Source organism: Triticum aestivum, chromosome 2D, assembly GCF_018294505.1.
Source record: "Triticum aestivum cultivar Chinese Spring chromosome 2D, IWGSC CS RefSeq v2.1, whole genome shotgun sequence".
NCBI classification, from domain to species: Eukaryota; Viridiplantae; Streptophyta; class Magnoliopsida; order Poales; family Poaceae; genus Triticum; species Triticum aestivum.
In genome coordinates, this window is record NC_057799.1 from 654099477 (window position 1) to 654121175 (window position 21699).

General features: G+C 47.0%; 3 protein-coding genes across 4 annotated transcripts; 1 reads left to right on the forward strand and 2 right to left on the reverse strand.

Annotated features, from left to right (window-relative positions):
* Window positions 1–2223: 2223 nt before the first annotated feature.
* On the reverse strand, window positions 2224–4638 carry LOC123050865 (uncharacterized). The gene is made up of 3 exons (XM_044473593.1): window positions 3798–4638; window positions 3397–3626; window positions 2224–2927 (listed from the first exon to the last, which is right to left on the reverse strand). The coding sequence occupies exons 1-3, from the start codon at window positions 4402–4404 to the stop codon at window positions 2304–2306; spliced, it is 1461 nt and encodes a 486-aa protein (XP_044329528.1). The 5' UTR covers window positions 4405–4638; the 3' UTR covers window positions 2224–2303.
* Window positions 4639–11771: 7133 nt separating this feature from the next.
* Window positions 11772–16436, forward strand: LOC123055421 (uncharacterized). 2 transcript variants are annotated; one of them, XM_044479436.1, is made up of 4 exons: window positions 11772–13380; window positions 13581–13810; window positions 15534–16162; window positions 16302–16436. In XM_044479436.1, exons 1-3 carry the CDS (start codon window positions 11835–11837, stop codon window positions 16158–16160), a joined length of 2403 nt encoding a protein of 800 aa, XP_044335371.1. In that variant the 5' UTR covers window positions 11772–11834; the 3' UTR covers window positions 16161–16162; window positions 16302–16436. The 2 variants fall into 2 exon arrangements, with proteins under 2 accessions (XP_044335371.1, XP_044335370.1); XM_044479435.1 differs by having other exon boundaries at window positions 15534–16436.
* An 880-nt stretch (window positions 16437–17316) lies between these two features.
* LOC123056209 (uncharacterized) lies at window positions 17317–18365 on the reverse strand. The gene is made up of 2 exons (XM_044479895.1): window positions 18163–18365; window positions 17317–18073 (listed from the first exon to the last, which is right to left on the reverse strand). The coding sequence occupies exons 1-2, from the start codon at window positions 18363–18365 to the stop codon at window positions 17317–17319; spliced, it is 960 nt and encodes a 319-aa protein (XP_044335830.1).
* Window positions 18366–21699: the final 3334 nt, after the last annotated feature.

Consider the following 21699-nt stretch of genomic DNA (forward strand, 5'->3'; position numbering starts at 1 on the left):
GAAAGGCCGAGCTTGACGTCCTGCTTCGTCATCAACGCCGACCACCTCTCCCCGGACTTCTCCTCCCTCTTGGCAGTGTGGCTCCTGGCATCGGCGATGCACTGTTCTATCAACGACTGCAGTCATTCGACAGCAGGTGTCGAGTCCCTCGCCGCGTTGGCTTTCTTGTTGCCATCAGGACATCCTTCTGCCATCGCCGAGACAGGCGCATCCAGGTTGTAGACACCGTCCTTGGGCTTGGCGAGAGCGAGCCAACACTATGTCCATTTCTCGCACGACTCAGTCGTGGTGAAGACGTGAAGGAACTTGAACTCGAGGTCATTGTTGTCCTGGTGAAACATGTCGAACATTCAGACCATCTGCACAGACGAAGAACAAGTGTCGGTGAAGTACAAGGCGAAGAACTGGGCCGGTGAGCCATGGACATACCTGACGCTCGACGTTGGCGCCGCTCTCCGGGCGAGCAATGATCAACTGCTGAATCCCACGCCGCTTGTTGCAGGCCTGCTAGATGGTCGCCCAATGGTTGGCCATGGCGTTCTCGCTGCGATCCATGTGGATGCTGGCGAACTCGGGGTCGACCATCTTGCGATCGTCGAACGCCGTCCTGACCCTTCTCTAGTACATGTCGGCGTTCTGATTCACGCCGGTGATCGGGTCGATGCTGACAGTCTTCCATGCTTCGGCGAGGCACTCGTCTTCCTTTGGCGTCCACTTGACGCGAGGCTCGCTTGGCTTGGCGTTGGACAACTGCCTCTTCCTTCTCCCTTTGGTTACTGGCTCCGTCGGTTGTTCCCCTTCCACCTCCTCCTAGACATCATCGTTCTTGACGTCCTCCATGTCGCTGGCGGTGTCCAGCATTTCGTCTTGCGTGCGAAACCCGGGGCATGAAGTGGTGGCGGCTGAGCAGTTCGTCAATGCTGCTAAACTGTGTCGCCGAGCTTGGTGCGAAGGGTAAGGGTCCCCGGCGCAGAGTTAGCGCAGGCGAGCTTGAGTACGTCGGCGAGTAGCCGTACTGGGTGTTGAGGCCGGCGGTGAACACGGAGGGCGTGCTCTAGTCGGGGCTGATGAAGACAGAGGGGGTGGGCAGAGCAATGCGGGAAGGTGATGTTGGTGTTGAAGCCATAGAGCGCGTCACCATCGGCGTAGTCTGGCGAGGGCGTGTACCCTCACACTGGCGGCGAGATGTTGGCCGGCGACGCAACGCTCTGGTGGCTACCCAACGCGCCTTGTGGGTACTGGCCTACCTGTTGAGGCGGAAGGAGCTGGCGCTCGTTCGCCATGGCCGCACGAGACGACTCCTCCTGGTCCACCGCCCGACGATCGTTGGTGACCGCCACCCGACGATCAACGCCGACCTTCCACTGGGCGTTCGTCAAGCTTGGGGCCTTGGCATCGGCGCCCTCGGCTTCCTCGGCTTTGGCTGGGCGGGATCGGTGGCTAGGCGAGGGGCCACGTACTTCTTCGGCGGCATGGCAGACAGATCTGGGGAGAATGGTGGGAGCTGCGGGGGAGATGGGGGTTGGTTGGGAGGAAAGGGGGGGAGCGAAAAACTGCGGGAAAATAGGCCGGTGTCGCCGACGGTGCGGGTCCACGCTCCTTTTCGCTTCAGCCGGCGCCCCCGATGCGCTGGATTCGGCTTGAGTTCGCCGGATGTAATTTCGGCCCAAAACGGCGAAAATCGAGGATCTGAGGACGCGGGTGGGAGATTCTCGTTCGCCCGACGGAAAAAAAAATCCTGGGGCTATTTGGGGGGGGGGGGGGGGGGGGGGGGGGGGGAGGAACTACTATTTTTTTTTGGAACCGAGGCACTATGCGGAAGATACAAGAAAACATTGAAGAAACTCACACGATCGTTCACCAAGAGTTGCAAGAGTTGTGTGTGCAGGCCGCATCTAGGTATTGCTTAGTGCAAGACCGACAGCCACCATGCGTCAAGCTGGGCGTATGGTGGGCCAGCCCAATAATGCTAGGTTCATTAGTTTAATTTCTTTTCTTATAGTTTCATATGGAATTTCTTAATTTTATTTTATTTTTCATACTTGTTTACATTTTCATACTATTTTCCAAAATATTATATAATTTCAAAAATTAATTTACACAAACGTTCATTGCGCATTTGAAAAATATTAACTCAGTGTATTTTCCACACAAATTATAAAATGTTCATCTATTCAAAACAAATGTTCATATCATTTGAAAAACGTCACGCATTTCAAAAAAATGGCACACTCTATTAAACAAGTCTAAGCTAAGCTCACAAATCGAGGTAAAAGACTGAGTCACGGCCACTCCACACACCTTCAATAGCCGTCGAGTACAAGATCATGATTGTCCATGACAAGACGAGACCAAGCGACAACTATCTCCACTTCGGAGCCGCCAACATGACACTTAAGCATAGTTGTTTGACACTGCTGGACAGGAAAGTCAACGTGATTTATTCGAGAGATACTGGGTTTGGACTTTGAGTATGCTCCTATGACAACTCGGAGTGTGCCCTGCAATCCCACTGACATCACATTTCTTGACAAACTAAGATACCCATCTAATCCAGCATGCATCCTTTCACCACTGCAGTCAAGCAAAACAACTTCCACGGCGCTTCCCAACATTGCTTCAACACGAAAAAAGAAGCAAGAAACTTTGCATCCATAGTTAAAAGACTCCCCTTCAACCACACGAACACCAACAATTGTGGCCTGGATTGATGGAGCAAATCGCTCAAGACTTATCTCTGCTGTACAACAGCGGCTATTGATCAGCATGATGTCATACTTCTTCATGGGGCGGTACCTTTGATAGGCAATGAACAATGCTGTATCTTTGAACTGTGCTCCATATTTCAATTTTAATTCAATTTGAAAGAAAACAGGCTCGTCAGCCACAATTGCACGAGATGGGCCAGTCAAGTGCAAAAAAGGGTCCTGCACGCATAATTTTCATCATTGTCAAGCATAATTTTCATCATTCTCAGTGACACATCAAGCAAAATAACAACTAAAATGCAGTTCAGTTTAACTAGACATAGCCTAGCAGAGACATCACATGGCCATAATCTGGCAATAATATGAAGGAAAGAGTTCTCAAACAGATCATAGCCTAACAGAGAAAGCACATTGCCATAATTTGGCCAGAATATGAAGGAAAAGTTCCCAAATAGATCATAGCCTAACAGAGAAAGCACATGGCCATAATTTGGCCAAAATATGAAGGGAAGAGTTCCCAAACAGATCCTAGTAATCTTTGCTGCTATAATACAAAGTTTTGAATTTAGATTTACAACAAGCAGCTTCTGCTTTGTGTTTATAGTGTGCTTTCTTGAACACTGGCTACCGTACACTTGAACAAACAGACTAGTCAAAAAATAGACGAGAAGATAGACATTATACATACCTCTTGCTTAATTCTTTGGCAGTTTTCCCCTGAACGGCAGAAGAGAATGTTGCGGTTGTGGTCAAGATCGTCCCGTGCGGCGACCACGCCGTAGACATCAAGAGGCCAGCTCAGATTAGGATTGAGATCAACCAGTTTGATCGAGTATACTTGCAAGGCAGGGCCAGCTACGGAAGGGAACCGGAAGTTTTCGGGCGTGGAGGCCGTGAAGTGCATAGAACTCAATGTTGCTGCAGCACAAAGTAAAATGATTGCGGACTGTTAGAAATTATGCTACTAAATTTAGCAGATACAAATCTATGCGTATAAAATAACAAAATTTTTTTGCAGTGATATACAAAGACGGAGTTGCATTTATTAACCGGGCTCAACTAAAGAGAGTAGAAAACAATATTGCTTACTTATGTCATCAAATCCACCGTTTCTTCCGGTCCGGCTGCCCCACGTAGCCTCCCAGCCGTCACGGTCCAAACAATCTTCAACGTCCATTTGAGCAGCAGATTTGTGGCTCTTTATAAGCTCCGATATGCCCACAAGCGCAGTGGATATGCGGCGCAGCTTTTCAACCTTGTCCGGTGAGATGGGGACTCTGAATGTTTTTAGAGTGGATGCGAGAGAGGTGAAGCGGAAGAGCAGCTGCTGCGTCTCGACCAAGAGAAAATCCATTACCTCCTCCCCAGTATTGCAACCTAGGTAAGGCAAATTCACCTCCTTGAGTTGTTGCGTGCGCATCTCCTTGAACTGGACGGACAAGCTGGAGATCTGCTCTTGAGAAACCTTCTTCTTTCCAGCAGGCAACAACCCCCTGGACGTGACCTCTCTCATCAGAAACGAGATCTCCCTCCTAAGCATCTCAAGGTGGCTAGAAAGAGCAACAACCGAGTCGTCGTGACCAATCTCCATGCCGCCGACGTCTCTCGCCGGCTCCTTGCTGGAATCCCTCCCCGTCCCCTTGCTGATTCCTAATTGGGGCTCCATACTTATGAGGGACCCCGAATATCTGTCCATCTCATCGCCAGAATCTCTTCTTCGTCCCCTTCCCGGACTCGCTCTCCGTCTCCGTCTCCTTCCCGAGTCCCCCCTCCATCTCCGTCCCCTTCCCGGACTCGCTCTCCGTCTTCTTGCCGGAATCCCCCTCCATCTCTTGCTGGAATCCCTGGCTTCACCGCCGCCGCCGCCGCCGCCGCCGCTCGCCTGGTCTCATGTTTGGGGGATTTCCTAGGGTTGGTTTCAACTTTCGAGCAGAGCCAGAGAGAGACGGCTGGTGGGTGGTAGCGGCAGTTTTACATACCCCCGGCCGGGCCCGGGGTCTCACACTCAGCCACTACCACCGGCCCACTGGAAAGCTTTTTATAGAACGACTCTTAATCGGCCGATAAATATGCGAGTTTTCTTATTATATATTCCTATTATCATTATATATTCCGGCCTTTTTTCATCACTCAAGGTTTCCGTGTCACGTACCTAGAACAAATATTTGCATTAGAGTCATCCGTGCATCATGTTCAAAATTCAGTTAAAATTGAATGAAGGACATTCAAGTCCTCAAAATTCAAATAAAGGGATAAAACTAAAAAAATTCATATTCAATGAAATTTGTCAAAACGAAAAGGGTTATTAGTCAAAACGAAAATTTTCAACATTTAAAACAATCATTTTTTGGCATTGAATTTAAATTAGCATTGTATTTGAATTGTGTTTATATCCATAATTAATTGAAAATGAATTCAGAATCCGTGAAATATTTTATGCAACGTCGGAAGGGTCCACAGAAGTCGCATAAAATTATTCAAAGGAATTTGGACTTAGTTTGACTTCAGTTTTGATTTTTTAAACAGTGGCAAAAATTTAAAACAGAAACTAAAGAATAAAGAAAAGTGAGGCAGAGACAACAGGAACCGGCCCACTGTTTAAAAATCATACATAATGTTTGCTGTTTGGAACCGATTGAGCAATCATACATAATGTTTTATTAATTTCCTAAAAAAATGTTTAATCCCCCCGAAAAAACATAATGTTTAATCTAGCTAGCTAGCTAGCTAGCTTCTCTCAAAAGAAAAAGAAAAACTAGCTTTTTTTTGGAAAAGGGGGACTCCCCGGCCTCTGCATCAGAATGATGCATACGGCCACTTAGACAAATAAAATTGGTTCAACAATATCGTAGAGTCGTAAAACAAAATAAAGTCGAGTTCACATAGACCTCGATGCGAAAACAGAAAAAGGCCATAAAGCCACAACCGGCTGGCAGAAATAAAGATAGGAAAACTAATTGCCTATCCTATTACATGACCGCCATCCAAACCGGTTGAAGATATCCCGCGCTACCATCTCCCACCGGACAGATCCAGTAACCAAACGCTCCCTGGCCTCCGTCGGAGTGAGTAGGGACCACATACGGATCAACGCCGTACCACGGAATACAACCTGCAAAAAATGAATAGTAGTTATTCTGTTAAAAGCCAAATCATTTCTGCAGTTCCAAATTGCCCATAACAACGCACAAACTCCTACACGAATGTGTCTAGCTGTAACGGACTCTATCCCATCCAGCCACGTTCCAAATAACGACCCGACCGAACTCGGAGGAGTAATGTTAAAGGCAATTTGCACGGAGCGCCACAAAATTCTTGCCAACGGGCACTCAAAGAAGAGATGCTTGATGGTTTCATCCCGATCACAGAAACTACACCTAGTAGATCCTGTCCAATTGCGCTTAACCAAGTTGTCCTTTGTTAGAATGACCTGTTTATGGACAAACCACATAAACACTTTAATTTTCAAAGGAACTTTGACTTTTCAAACATGTTTGGAGCTAGGAATGACACTCGAGTTAATAACATCGATGTACATCGACTTAACGGTAAATTGTCCAGACCTAGTAAGTTTCCAACACAACTGATCGGGCTGATGATGTAGCTGAACCTCCATCAGTCTACGCACCAGATGAAGCCAAGCTTCCCATCTATTACCAACAAGCACCCTCCTAAACTGGATATTAAGGGGAGTGGCCTGCATAATCATTGCCACTAGCGCATCAAGGCGATGTACAATACGATACAGAGTTGGGTACTGTAATGCCAAAAGTGTATCACCAAGCCAAGTGTCCTCCCAGAAGCGAGTATCGTTGCCATCTCCGACAATTAACTTTGTTCTATTAAAGAAGGTTGCCTTAACTCTCATAAGCCCCTTCCAAAATGGCGAATCGGTTGGTCTCACTGTCACCTGTGACAAAGTTTTGGATTGCAGATACTTGTTACGAAGAATCTATGCCCAAGTCGCATCAGTCTCAACTGATAGCTTATATAGCCACTTACTAAGCAGGCATCTGTTCTTGACCTCAAGATTCTCGATACCCAACCCCCCCTGATCCTTAGGACGACAAATAATATCCCACTTGGCGAGTCTATACTTTCTCTTAAGATCATCACTCTGCCAAAAAATCTTGATCGATAGAAGTCCAGCCTTTTCCTAACCCCAACTGGAACCTCAAAGAAAGATAGGAGGAACATCGGCATACTTGTGAGCACCGAATTAATAAGAATTAACCGGCCTCCATAAGACATGAGTTTGCCCTTCCAGCAACTAAGTTTCTTTTCGAACCGATCTTCGATACATTTCCACTCTCTGTTCGTGAGCTTACGATGATGAATGGGTATACCTAGGTAAGTAAAAGGTAAAGCCCCTAATTCACAACCAAACAATTGCCTATAAGCCTCTTGTTCCTCCTTGGCTCTACCAAAGCAGAACAACTCGCTTTTATGAAAGTTAATCTTTAAACCGGACAATTGTTCAAATAAACACAACACCGGCTTCATGTTTCTCGCTTTTGCCAAGTCATGCTCCATAAAGATGATTGTATCATCAGCGTACTGCAAAATGGACACACCCCCATCAACTAGGTTAGGCACCAAGCCACCTACCTGACCGGCGTCCTTTGCCCTGCCTATGAGAATTGCCAACATATCGACCACAATGTTGAACAAAATAGGGGACATTGGATCTCCTTGCCTCAGGCCTTTGTGTGTCTGGAAATAATGCCCTATATCATCATTTACTTTAATTCCAACACTATCTTTTTGCGTAAAGGATTCTACCTGGCGTCGCCAAGCCTCATCAAAACCCTTCATGCGTAAAGCCTGTTGAAGGAATGGCCATTTGACTTTGTCATACGCTTTTTCGAACCACTTTGAAAACAACTCCATCCAGCTTTTTCGTATGGATTTCATGGAGCGTTTCATGAAGGACCACAACCCCCTCAAGGATGTTCCTGTCCGGCATGAAGGCAGTTTGGGTAGGCTGCACAACAGCATGCGTGATCTGTGAGAGCCTATTGGTCCCGACCTTGGTGAAAATTTTGAAACTAACATTAAGAAGACAGATTGGCCTGAATTGCTCAATTCTCACAGCCTCTGTTTTCTTAGGAAGAAGGGTGATCATTCCAAAATTTAGCTGAAAAAGATGAAGCTGTCCAGCAAACAGATCATTGAACAAAGGCAACAAATCCCCTTTAATGATATACCAGCATTTCTTATAGAACTCCGCTGGAAATCCATCTGGGCCCGGCGCTTTGTTATTTTCCATTTGCGAAACGGCCTCAAATACCTCTTTCTCGGAAAAAGGAGCCGTCAAAAAATCATTCTCCACAGCTGTGAGCTGAGGAACATCCTCAACCCTGGACTCATCCAGAGACACACAGTTATTTTCTGGAGGGCCAAACAACTGCTTATAGAACTCAGTTATGTACAATTTTAGGTTTTCCTGTCCTACAATTGTACCCTCATCTTGCTCAAGCTGAAAGATCCTCTTCTTTCGATGCTTACCATTAGCAATCATGTGAAAGAATTCAGTGTTCGCGTCCCCCTGGACTACTCGCCGGACCTTGGCCCGCAACGCCCACTTCAACTCTTCTTCCCTAAGAAGTTCTTTCAGCCTCAATTCTGCGTCAAGCTTGGCATGAAGCTCCGCGGCCGGCAGTATCGTGGTTTCTGCTTTTACATCCAGGGACTGAATAAGGGACAGAAGCCTTTCCTTTTCAACCTTATAAATCCCGCTAAGATGCTTAGCCCATCCACGCAGGAAACTCCTCAAGTGCCTGATCTTATTCTGCCAGCGCTGAAGCGCAGTCTTTCCTCCTGAATCCTTAGCCCACTCTCTAGCCACGAGATCAAGGAAGCCTTCACGTTCAAACCAAGCCATCTCAAAGGAGAACACGTTCTTGTTCCCCAAGTGGGAGGGCTCACCAGAGTCCACAAAAAGCAGCGTGTGGTCAGAGATACCACGGGACAGGGCCTGGACTGTTACTAGAGGAAACTTCTGTTCCCAATCGACGCTCGCCAACACACGATCCAACTTCTCATACGTCGGATTTGGCAGCGCATTAGCCCAGGTGAATTTTCTGCCCGAGAGCTCAATTTCTCTCAGGTTCAAACTTTCAATGATAGTATTGAACATGAACGACCATCTGTCGTCAAAGTTATCATTGTTCTTATCCTCACGCCTTCTAATAATATTGAAATCACCCCCCACCAGGAAAGGCAACTGCTCGGAACCACACATCCGAACGAGATCAGCCAAGAAATCGGGCTTAAGCTCGGGCTGCGCAGCCCCATAAACCGCAACCAGAGCCCAGTTAAACCCATCTTCCTTCGACCGCACCCGGAACTTGACTGCAAAGTCACCCATAACCACACTGCGAACCTCAAGCGTTTCGCACCTAACGCCGAGTAAGATTCCACCCGATCTCCCTCTCGGCGGCAAGCAATGCCAATCAAATTCTATACCCCCCGACAAAGAATTTAGAAATTGAGGCGCAAAATTATCTCTACCCGTCTCCAATAGAGCGATAAAATCTAAATGATGCTCGACAGACGCCTCAGCAAGAAACCTTCTTTTAGCCAAGTCCCTTAGACCTCTGCTATTCCAAAAGATTCCTTTCATAGTTCATCATGGAATTTTTTTGCCGAACGAATCCTAGCACTCCTACGCACTGCGGACAACGGGTATACCTTCCGTTTCCACTTGCACTTTGGGATAGCTTGACTCTGCAACTGGTCCTCACAACCAGTGTCAGAAGGGCGTGCCAAAACTATCTCAGTAGAATCATCCTCTACATCCGCCTCAGAACTAGGAGGCAAAAGATCCGCACAAAAATTGTCGAGCACCCTGACCCCGAGCGCATCAACCTCCGAATCACACATGGGTTTAACAGCCGCAATATTGCGAATCATCTCTAAGGCCCGCTCAGCCTCTAGGTCAAGTAGATCATTAATAGAATTAGAAATTTCAATGTCATTACTACCTAGAGAAACTCCTAATTGCATTATCAACAATCTCATCATTTGAAAAATGCAAAATGGAATTAGAAGTATTGACCGACATACCAGTAGTGACCTCTACATCATGAAGCTTGGCCGCCCTCATGGCGCACCGTTGCTGAATGTCGTCCACATCCGGATGTGCCTGGAGACAGTCACTCACCCGGCGCCCCTCAGACATCGGATCCTGGATCCCACCAAACGCAATGACCTCCTCCCGAGAGATCGCGGTTGGGGTACGGCCTCCTGCCTCACCCCAACCCGCAGTCCGAGCGACCTGCAGGGGCTCCCCCACAGCCTCGCCAGTAGGAGGACGGGACGCCTGGCGCGCCCCACAAGACGGGGCCGTCAACGAGGATGGTGGAGGCAGAACAAGGGCCGCCCGCCCTAGCTCCCTACCCCGCACTGGAGAAACCACCACCATAGGAGAAAGCTCCGAGGCCACCTGCCCCGAGCCCACTCCCGAAGGCAAAGCCGGCACCAACCGAAAGGAAGACGCAACGGGAGAAGAGGTATCCGAGGCCTCCTGACCCGGACCTCCTCCCAACGAAGAAGAGGACACGGGAGCCACCTGCCCCGCATCCCCTTCCTCAGCACAAAAAGAGCAACCCGAAACCGCCTGGCCTATGGCTCCTCCCGGCACGCCAGGCCCGATAAGCTGCGTCATCTTCTGAGGGGGAACCGCGCTGAGCAGAAGAGGGAGTGGCCACCTGCCGACTCACCTCCTCCTCCCCCCAGACCGAAAGTGATGAAACCCCAAAATCCCCAGAACCCCAATTTCCTTGTAATGCAGTGAATGGGATGTAAATATCCGAAGAGACAGGTATGCATCTTGGACACTTTCTGGCATACGTTACCATTGCTGAGAATGAAGCTATCGGAAGGGAGTGTTATGAATTTATGCTGCTGGTATGTGTGAAAGCAATTCACTTTGACTCGTCTATTGGGTTTCTGCTGCAAATTATGTACTCCCTCCGTTCCATATCAGCGACGAGTAATAATGGAATGGAGGGAGAGTAGAACTGAACTACTCCCTCCGTCCCATAATATAGGACGTTTTTTGACACTACACTACATTATGGGACGGAGGGAGTAGTTTGTTCGGAATTGATGTAAAAGCATTGTATGATTGATGCAAAGAAAAGAAAAGTGATTTGCTAAGTGAAAAATCTGTAGCAGCGGCTAGTTTGTTTGACTTGCCTGTGCACTGAGAGAGACAGAATTGTTTGGGTTTCTGGAGGTTTAGCTGCATGGAGCTGTCAGTGATTTTGCTATAAAATGCAGTGCAAAGTGTTCCTGTGCAGGTCATTTTCCTATCGGTAATTTTTAGAGATTGAGGAATGTTGTCACATTGATTAATCTTGTTGTCTCTGCCCAGGGACAGGGAGGGGGCTAATTTGATGATGGTTAGGACGGCAACGAAATCTCGTATGCGCTGGAGATGGACGGAAGGCTGTATTTGATCTTGTGGAGGGAGGGCTCCGGGCGGGAATACTGATGGGTGGAGCTTTGTCGGTGTCTTGTATTATTTATTGCAGTATATATCCGAGCTTGTCGTTTGGGTTGCTGTAGAATTAATGTGATGTTGTGGAGAGTGCTACTCGTCTTAGGTTTTCCTTGTTTTGTATCCACACAGGTGATGCCACGCGGCAAGGTCCTGCTTCTTTGAGGAGTAGTGTACATAGGAGAGGTGCATTTCGGAATTGAGGAAAGATATGCTTGTTGCAGCTGTGTTTCATATAACAGGCTAATGTAAATTTTGAAGTTTATTATCAGCAATACTTTTGCACTCTTGTTGAAAAAAAGAAAACCCTGTCTTGATACGTGTGATTGATTGATTGGCATGCTGAGAAATTCTTGGCTTAAATGTGAAAAAGAAAGTGATGACCGTGTGTTTGTGGAATCCTTCCGCTTGATTGTGTTGGGCAAAATCCAGTGGGCCGGTGCTGAGCGTGAGACCCCCCCGGCTCGGCCCGGTCCCGGGGGTGCTCGAAAGTTGAAACCCTAGGAGACCAGGCGAGTGGCGGCGGCGAAGCCATCTCTTCTCTTCTCTTCTCTTCTCAACACCCCCCACCCCAACCAGAACCCAAACCAGCTGGGATCCACGGCCGGAGGCGGAGAGAGATGGAGGGGGCTGGGATCCACGGCCGGAGGCGGAGAGAGATGGAGGGGGAACTCAGGAAGGAGACGGAGATGGAGTCCAGCAAGGGGACGGAGATGGAGTCCAGCAAGGGGACGGAGTATGAGAAGAAACTCGAGATTCTCATGAAGGCTCGGCACGATGTCACGAGGCTGCTCAAGAAAGGCAAGTACCCGGCCAGGCATAGGGCACTCTTGCATACCCAGCAGCATTTCTTGTCGGAGGAGCGAAATATCCTCAGGATGATGGGCAAGTCCCGGACGGAGATTCATAGGTATCCCGATTCCGATTCTGGCGATGAGATGGGCAGAGCTTCAGGGTCCCTCGTAGGTATGGAGCCCCAATTGGGAATCAACAAGCGGACGGAGATGGATGGGGAGCTCAGGAAAGAGCAGGAGAGTATCAGGAAGCTTCGGGACCAACTCACCAAGACTTGTGAATCCTCCACGGACCCGGCGACGCAGAGGATATTCTTGGATCAGCTGGATATACTCTGGAGGGAGGAGGACACACTCCTCACCATGATGAGCGAGTCCGGGATGGACGTTCAGAGGGCTTCCGGTTCCGATATCGATTCCGATTCCGATTCCGGTTCCGGTTCTGGTGATGAGATGGGCAGTTCGGGGGTGCACCCATCCCTCATAAGGATGGAGTGGAGACTCAGGAAGGAGATGGAGAGGAATTCCAGCAAGGGGACCGAGATCGAGTCCGGCAAAGAGCAGGAGATGGAGGGCAAACTCAGCAAGGAGCACAAACTCAGCAAGGAGCACCAGAGACTCAGGAAGGTTCGGTCCCAACTCAACAAGAGGTGCCAGTCCACCAAGGACCCGGCGACGCAAAGGATACTCTTGACTCAGCAGGAGATACTCTGGACCAAGGAGCAAGCACTCCTCACGATCATGAGGCAGTCGGGGATGGAGATTGAGAGGGATCCCGATTCCGATTCCGGCAATGAGATGGGCAGAGATTCTCCCCTCATAAGTATGGAGTGGGGACTCAGCAAGGGGACGGAGAGAGACACTGGTGGCAAGGAGATGGGTCTGATGGCCAATGGCTTGGTTGTTGCTCTTTCTAGCCACCTTGAGGTGCTTAGGAGGGAGATCTCGTTCCTGAGGACAGAGGTCACGTCCCGGGGCAATGGGTTGGCTGGAAATGGAAACAAGGCTGATCAAGAGCACATCATCATGTCTAACCTGTCCCTCGATGACACTCTACTCAAGAAGAAGGTGAATTTGCCTTACCTCGGTTGTGAGACTGAGGATGTAATGGATTTCCCGCTCGTCGAGACGCAGCAGTTGCTCTATCGCTTCAACTCTTTCGCGTCCATTCTACAAAAATTCAGAATCCCCATATCTTCGCACAAGATTCAGAAGCTGCGTCTCATATCCAATGCACTTGTGGGCATCTCGGAGCTTATCAAAAGGCACAAATCTGCTGCTGCCAAGGGTCATGGAGATCATTTGGACCGTGCAGGCTGGGATGCTACGTGGGGATGCTCGACGAGAAAACATGGTGCCTTTGACGACATAAGTAAGCCAAAAATACTGCTATATAGCTATCTTAGTTTTCCCTCTCTCTAATTAATTGTGCCTCGGTCAATGAAATGCAATGCCCTTCTTCTATGTCACCGCAAAATACAGCTCTTCTTATAAATGCATAGATTTCAATCTGCCAACTTTAGCAGTAGCTCAATTTCTAACAGTCCTCAATCTCTTGATTTTGTGCTGCAGCGACATTGAGTCCTATGCAATTCACGGCTTGCACGCCTGGAATCTTCCCATTCTCGTCCGTGGCAGGCCCTGCCTTGCAGATCTATTCAGTCAGGCTCGTTAATCTTAACCGGAATCTGAGTTGGCCACTTGATGTCTACGGCGTGGTCGCTGCACGGGACGATTTTGACCACAACCTCAACATTCTCTTCCGCCGGTCAAGTGCAAACTGCCAAAGAATTAAGAAAGAGGTTTGTATAATGTCTATCTTGTCTAATTGTTACAAAGTATTATATGAAGAGCATTGGTTGTGTGGCAAAGGATTAAGTTATAATTGTTGCGTAATGTTTATAGTTTAAACTGAGTTGTTTTTGGTTACCTACATAAGTTGGGATTGTTTTGTGTAACCAGATTCGTTTAAGGTTCAAACTAGTCGGTATCAGCTTTAGGCAAGTTATGCAGGCCAGGCAGTATGTATGTTGAAAATTTTCTGCCATATTTAGCGAGCATAGAGCAAATCAGCAAGAAAATAGTCAAACAATTAAAGTAGTCTCCCACGTGCTGAGGCTGTTTCTGGATGGTGGCAGGGCACATGCACTGCAAGTAAGTCAAGCTTTGGTAGAGAGCTTGACTTTTATTAAGCTGTGTTGTTGTGGCAGACAACAAGATAGATTTTTTACAAAGCAAAATGAACTGTCTTGTGCATGGTTAGTTCCTCTACATGATCACTGGTTCGAATTAGCTAGGCATTCATTATTTAGTTCATTCTGTACCTTCTATTTGCCCTAAAAGTGTACACATGACTGAATGTCCTCTCTTTGCTGTCAAAGATTAATTTTGAGGTGATTTCTTCTACTATTAACTCACTGATGGTTGAGTTTCAAGAACACGTAATTGCTTTTACTTTAAATGGAGTGGATAACTAGAATGCTGCCTTTTTGTCGATGTACAACTAGAATTTCTCATTTTCTTACACATAGAGCCTGGTCGTGCGTGTTGCTATACTACATTTGGAGCCTGGCTGTGTTGCTATACTAGTTTCTTTTTAGACATACAACTAGTATTTTTCATGTCACTGCTGTTAAGTTATTCCACTCTTGATAGTTGGGGTATTGAACTAGTTTACTAGTTTTGATTTCTGGCTTGCGCGGATGTTGGTGATAATGTAAAGCATAACCTTCTTTTTTACTCGTATTGTAACTGAGTTGTGGTGGATGGATGGATGCTTTGGTTTGATGTTGCTATCTCGAGGCAGTGTGTGATCTGAAGCCAGTTGTTTCATCGCAATTTGTATATATAGCCTTGGGTCTGTTTTCAGTTTAGTCCTGGGAATATGGTTTTCTGGAACATGTTTCTTGAATTGCAGACTCTGAATTTGCATGTAGGTTAATGGTACTGCATGGTCGGTTGGATCTGGAACACTCGACCCTCATATGGCAGCAACATATTTGACTTTGCAAAAGTAGATTATGTTCAGTTTTAGACTGGTTCTGTGGTTTTGGATTTCTGAAACTGCTAGTTGACTGGCTAGATGTTAGTCTGCTAGGTAGAAGAACTACTTGCCTTGTGAAACGGCCAGATCATGGTTGAATATATGTTTCTTCCCTGTCATGTTATGTTTATTTTTGTATATCGCACAAGCAATGCGGCAAAGGCTGAGCGAATCCGGCTGACATTGGCCGCCTGATTGGGTTGCTGTGTGATCGACAGAGGTTGGAGATATGCAAAGGTTGTAAAATCTGAATATTGACCTGCTGTTTTCTTTGGGTGTGGAAGCAGTAGGTGCCGGTTGTAAATCCAAATTCATAACCGGTGTATTATAGTGGTAGAGATTAGTAGGATCTGTTTGGGAACTATTTCTTTCAGTTTCTGGCCAAATTATGGCCATATAATCTCTGTTAGACTATGTCTAGTTCAAAAACTGTTATTTTGCCTGATGTGTGTGACTGACGTTGATGAACATGATGCTTGCAGGACCCTTTCTTGCACTTGATTGGCCCGTCTCGTGCAATTGTGGCTGGCGAACCTGTTTTGTTTCAAATTGACCTGAAATTGAAGTATGGAGCACAGTTTGAACATACAGCATCGTTCACTGCCAACCAAAGTTACCGCTCTATCAAGCGGTGTGACACCATGCAGATCCGCAACTCCTGTTGTACAGCAAAGATAAGACTTGGGCGAGTTGCTCCAGCAATCCAGGCCACAATAGTAGGTGTTCGTGTGGTTGAAGGGGAGTGGCCTTTTAAGTATGGATGTAACGTTTCTTGCTTGTTTTCTCCTGCTGATGCAACGGAGGGATGCGCCGCAGAAGTCGTCTTGCTTGACTGTCGTGCTAAAAAGATGCGTGCAGCATCAGATGGGTATCTTTCTTTGTCAAGAAATGTTGTGGCAGTGGGATTGCAGGGCACACTCCGAGTCGTCACAGGAGCATACTCAAAGTCCGGACTCAATATTGTTCGAAAATATCATGTCGAATTTCCTATCCAGCAGTGTCAGACAAATAGTTGTAGATGCTCAGTTGACCGCTCTACATTGGAGATAGTTGTTGCTTGGTCTCGCCTTGTCATGGACAAGCATGATCATGTACTTGATGGTTATTGAAGGTGTGAGGAGTGGCAGTGGCTTAGGCTTTTACCTTGATTTGTGAGCTTAGCTTAGGCTTGGTCTTTTTTCCCCAGATATATGATACTAGTTTCCCACTTTGGTCTGATAACTTGGTTACGCAACATTTTTAATGTGCAGGTCCAAGCAGGGTGGTCTAATGGAGAAAAGGTGTAAGAGCTTAAGTTATATATTTAGTAAGTCTGATGTATCGATAAAGCAACATAAGTCTGAACCAATGGCTAATTTTTTAACTTATGGTCTTTGATTTTGCAAGCAGCATTGTTTGAACCAGTAGCTAATATGAAACAGTAGCATGCTTAGCTAGTCTGAAACACTAGCATGCTTAGTGGGATTACTCGAGTTCCATGCTGCTGGTCTCAGTTAACCTGTGTTGCTCTCTGTTACATCAATCTTCCACTAAGTGTGCTTGACCACTTGAGCCTTTTTATGTGATGGAAGTTGCATGTTCAGTGCCTCCCATGTTTCGATGTGGAAAAGCTAATGTTCCGGCTATATAGTACTTGAGCATTTTGTGAACAAGCTTTTGTTTATTGATAATTCAAGGCAGAGCCCGGGCTCAGTTGAGCCCGGTGAACAGTACCCCAATTTGAAATAAAATAAGTTCAAAAAAGTCGGAATTTTTTTGTGGTGCAAGATGTTTCTGTTCAAGCACTCGTTAGATATGAAACTATCACACGTGGATCCATTTTTTAACCAATGCATTATACATGAACCGTACTAGTGGTCCACCAGATAGCAATACGTTTCTTTGTTTGAAAAGAGGAGTGCCCCCAACCTTTACATCATCACGATGCATTGGTGTTTTTAGGTATTGTGTCCTATTTTTATCGGTTATGGCGGCTTTTATACTTTTTCACTTTTGTTCACATACTTGAGATGGTACTCGATTTTTACACTATGTTTGATTAAACAAATGATTGTGTGCATTGCTCGATTCTTTTCAAAAAAAAAAGAAAACACACACATAAATATACATTATTTGGCATTTCAAACACACGATGGGAGAGAAAGAGGGAGAGAGAGATATTTTCTTGAGTTGTGCACAATTCTTCAACTTCTCTTCCACTTTTTATTCCTTGCAAAAAAAAAATTATCAGGTTAATTCATTTTGGGCTTGCCCTTCTCGTTAGGATCATAGGATATCTCCAACGACGAGCAGGATTGCGGTGACAAGGGCGAGGAGTGTCCACAGGCTCTTGAAGTACTTGTTCCTCAGGTTTGACCACGCCCCGTAGAGAAACACACGCAAATGGTTGTTGCGGTAATGGTGATCCACGCCCTGACTCACCTGGCACGGCTGACTCTTCCAATTCTTGGAGACGTCTCTGGTGAGGCTGTTGAAGAGCCTCACCACAGCATTGTCGTCGTCAGCGAGGTCGTGCTCCAGGATCCCCTTCCTCTCCAGTAGTTGCACGTCGTCGGCAGAGTTGATGAGGTCCTTGACGAACAACACGTATGCCGTCACGTCATTGCCAGTGCCGACGTGCATCGCCTCGAACGCCATCATGTTGTGGATCCTGTAGGTGGTGGAGTCGTCCATCTCGACCTTGGGCATGTAGAGCTCTATGTCGTCGAGGCAGCTCGTCTTGCTAGGCAGGAACTGGATTCCTGCCTCCGACAGCTTCCAGGCGGATCGGGGCACCACACTCTCCGGGCAAACGACGCTGACGTCCTTTGATGTCGGTGTCGTCGGCATGCCTCTGTGAAGAACCTTTCTGTTACTCTTGATCTGACTTGTGCCCTTGAGTCGGCTCGTCCGATAGATGTCAAGAGGGTGGAGTCCCAAGCCGGTCCCTTCCGGGGCATCTTCCCTTTCGAGGAACTTGAGCTCAGGTCCATGTAGGCATCCTCCAGCTCGTCGGCCACCTTCTCCAAGGGTCAGCTTGCTCCTCCATCGGTTTCAGGTCCTTGTCATCGTGGTGAAATGGGCCGAGAGACACTGTCTGCAGCTTGAATACGCTGCTCGCGGTGCCATTACATTTTCCCGTAAAGAAAATACATGCCATCAACCGTCTTCATCTTGAAGCGCAGCGGGACGCGGAAGATGCCGTGCTTCGGCCATCTCAGCACCTTTGCCGGCGGCTCCGCGTCCTCCAGCTGCTTCTCCATGTCCATCACCCATCCCTCCATGTTCGCCTGCGGCTCAGGGCAGTCGACATCCACCACCCACGATGACGACATCCTGCAACCAAGTGAAGTATATGTAGGGGAAGACATAACAGGAACCGGCTTTCTTTCTCGTCCATATTCCTTTTTGCTGCATTATCACGGGATTATACCTTACTTACGCAGGCCTGGTTATAGGGACATGATATATATACATAATGAATTATATATTATTATAGGACGGTGTCACTTGCCTTGTCCCCTAGAGTTAGGCACAACGTTAGGTGCAAAGGAACTTAATTACAGCAGAATTATGCTTGACTTCATTTAGTCTAGCGTGTTTTGCAGAAAGCATTGGCTGGAAGGATGTTTTGTACTACTATTAAACCAGGCTTTACCAAAAGGAAATAGTAGGATGCTTCTGGCAGAGCCAAACTAAGGCCATGTACCATTGTGCTTAACTTCATGGAGGTGGCATCACTACTGCCCTTGTATAATTAACACAATGCTAAAGCTAGTTAATCCACCTTACTACCACAACGTCATCTTTGACGCGTCATCTGACCACTTGAGCACCAAATAATGACATATGCCAATAATCACTCGATTCACATCGGTGCGCTGGAAAACCGCATGTGATAGGTGGTGCATGACGGTGACTTCCAGATAAATGATGTGGCTCACCGATGCGGATTTTCCTAAAGCAATCGTAAGAGATGAAACTATCGCACGTGGACTATTTTTCATCCCACGCGTTACACTTGAACTGCTAGCGGTTTACCCGATAGTAATTGATTTTTATTTCAAAAATGTGGAGTGCCTCGACCTCAACATCATCACTATGCACACAACCATCTTTATTAAGCAAAAGAAATAGTTTGAGTAGTCCACAAAGTCAACTAAAGGAAAAAGAGAGATAGACCCAATAGTAATACATGCCCAACGACATGGCAAGAACCACCAGGGGCGTGCTTACAACCACCCCCGAAGGTATGTATCTCTCTATAATGATTTCATGGTGTTTGACCGGCTCGAATAGATTGCTAGCCATGCCTGCTTTGCCACAAACTACCCCAGATTCAGTTGGAAATTAGGCAGAACTAACCGCCCTTTGTGGCCATATCACCTACACACAACACACATATTCGAGTGATTACACATTACATATATGACTTACAACATTATGAAATGACATGTTTTGCGCCCCCTCCCCCCCACCCACCCTGTGGGTTTTTATGTTCGTAAGAAGTAACTGGGGGGGGGGGGGGGCAACAATATTCATGGGTGCATGAACCTGTTTTTAGTCCGATAGAAATGAAGTAAAAGTGGTCGGATATCTTTTGTGTTTATGATTGAGTTATGTGGAAGCCGTATTATCAAGAGAGATTTTGCAAAGAACAAAGAGCGAGTGAGAACCAATGCTTACACAAATTCAAGATACAATCAATATCCATGAGAGGATCCCACTAGTAGAAAACTGGGCTTTGGTCACAGGGCAATATTCACATTAGTCCCGATTCAGTCACGAACCGGGACTAATGTGAGCATTTGTCCCGGTTCGTGCGGCCAGGGGCCTGCCGGGCCTCGTGGGGGCATTGGTCCCGGTTCGTCCGGCCCCTTTGGTCCCGGTTGGTGGGACAAACGGGGACCAATGGGCCTCGCTCCTGGCCCACCACCATTGGTCCCGGTTGGTGGCTTGAACCGGGACCAGAGGCTCACCCTTTAGTCCCGGTTCATACCACAAACTGGGACTAAGGGTTGGTCCTAGTTGCGGTCAGAGTTTAGTCCCACCTCGCCAACCGAAGGGCGCTCACACCGGTTTACACTAGTAGAAAACAGGGCGTAGGTCACAGGGCAGTTTTCACATTAGCCCCGGTTCAGTCACGAACCGAGACCCATGGGGGCATTCGTCCTGGTTCGTGAGCCCAGGGGGCCGGCCGGGGCCTCGTGGGCATTGGTCCCGGTTCGTATGGAACCATTTGTCCCGGTTCGAGCCACGAACCGGGACTAATGGTCCTCGCTCCTGGCCCACAACCATTTGTCCCAGTTCTTGGCATGAACCGGGATAGAAGGCCCGGATTTAGTACCGGTTCATGCCACGAACCGGGACCAATGAGGTGCCTATATATACCCCTCGCCCGCGAGCAGAGCACTCCAGTGCTCTGTTTTTCTCTGGCCGGCGAGGGGAGGGCTTTGTGGTGCTCTAGCTCACCTCCTATGTACATGAGGTGTTCGATGAAATGCCCGAGCCACACTAGTTAAGCTTTGTCCTCTCGAAGCTCGACCTCAAAGCTCCATTTTCCTCGAGATTTGTCTAGGTTTAGCGGCCCGTCACGTCCCATTCCCGTCATCACCGCCGTCGACCGCCCGCGCCGATCTCGTCGCCGGCACCACCGTGGTGAGCCTCTTGTTCTTATCTTCTTTTTGAAAGAAAAAAATTCTTACTTTAGATAGATACTTGTCTAATTTTCTTACTATTTTATTCCTTCTTATTACATAGTGTGATGGTTTTGGTATCCGCCCCCATCGGCCCTCGTCCTGTCTATGATTCGGATGTGGTATATATTATCTTTTTATAACTATTTGATTCATTTATTGTTTATGACAAATATACCGACCAGCGTGACATAGCTTTTATTTATCTAGGAGGTGGTTGAACCGGAAATTCTAACCGACCCTATTGTCGAGAGGTTAAATTTAGTTGAAGAAGAAAACAATTACTTGAAGGAAAAAATAAAAAAAATTGAGGAGGAGAAGATGATATTGGAGTTGCATGTTGCGGATGTCGTCGATGATCACAAGATCAAGATGGATGCAATGCGCTTGAAGATTAGAAAGATTAGAAAATATGTCATTCATACCGAGGCTTGGTATCATTATGCCGTTGGATCAATTGTTACCTTGGTTGCGATTATGATCGCATTTGTTTTCGCATTGAAATGTTTTACATAGTTTCAATGTATGGTTTAATTAATTAGATGCTCTGGAGAGCTATATATATGTTGTTAGATGAGAACTATGTATGTACTTTGGTTCTAATGTGATGATGAACTTCTATTAATTTGGTCACTTAATTATCTATTAATGATGTTCTGTAATGGTTTTTGACACACTTAATTATATATAATGCACGCAGATGAACCGGCAATGGATGTACGGTGACAGACACACCTCCGAGTACATTAAGGGCGTGCATGATTTTCTCGAAGTGGCTGAGGCAAACAAGCAGAATGGTTTTATGTGTTGTCCATGCCCTACATGTGGGAATACGAAGTCTTACTCTGACCGGAAAATCCTTCACGCCCACCTGCTTTACAAGGGTTTCATGCCACACTATAATGTTTGGACGAGGCACGGAGAAATGGGGGTTATGATGGAAGACGGCAAAGAAGAAGAGGACGATGACAAC

Coding starts and splice junctions, on each gene's coding strand:
- LOC123056209 (XM_044479895.1), bottom strand. CDS start 18,365: ATGTCGTCATCGTGGGTGGTGGATGTCGACTGCCCTGAGCCGCAGGCG. Junction 18,074..18,162: donor TATTTTCTTTACGGGAAAAT/GTAATGGCACCG, acceptor AAACCGATGGAG/GAGCAAGCTGACCCTTGGAG.
- LOC123055421 (XM_044479435.1), top strand. CDS start 11,835: ATGGAGGGGGCTGGGATCCACGGCCGGAGGCGGAGAGAGATGGAGGGG. Junction 13,381..13,580: donor TGGTGCCTTTGACGACATAA/GTAAGCCAAAAA, acceptor TTTGTGCTGCAG/CGACATTGAGTCCTATGCAA. Junction 13,811..15,533: donor GCCAAAGAATTAAGAAAGAG/GTTTGTATAATG, acceptor TGATGCTTGCAG/GACCCTTTCTTGCACTTGAT.
- LOC123050865 (XM_044473593.1), bottom strand. CDS start 4,404: ATGGACAGATATTCGGGGTCCCTCATAAGTATGGAGCCCCAATTAGGA. Junction 3,627..3,797: donor CGGTGGATTTGATGACATAA/GTAAGCAATATT, acceptor TTTGTGCTGCAG/CAACATTGAGTTCTATGCAC. Junction 2,928..3,396: donor GCCAAAGAATTAAGCAAGAG/GTATGTATAATG, acceptor TTATGCGTGCAG/GACCCTTTTTTGCACTTGAC.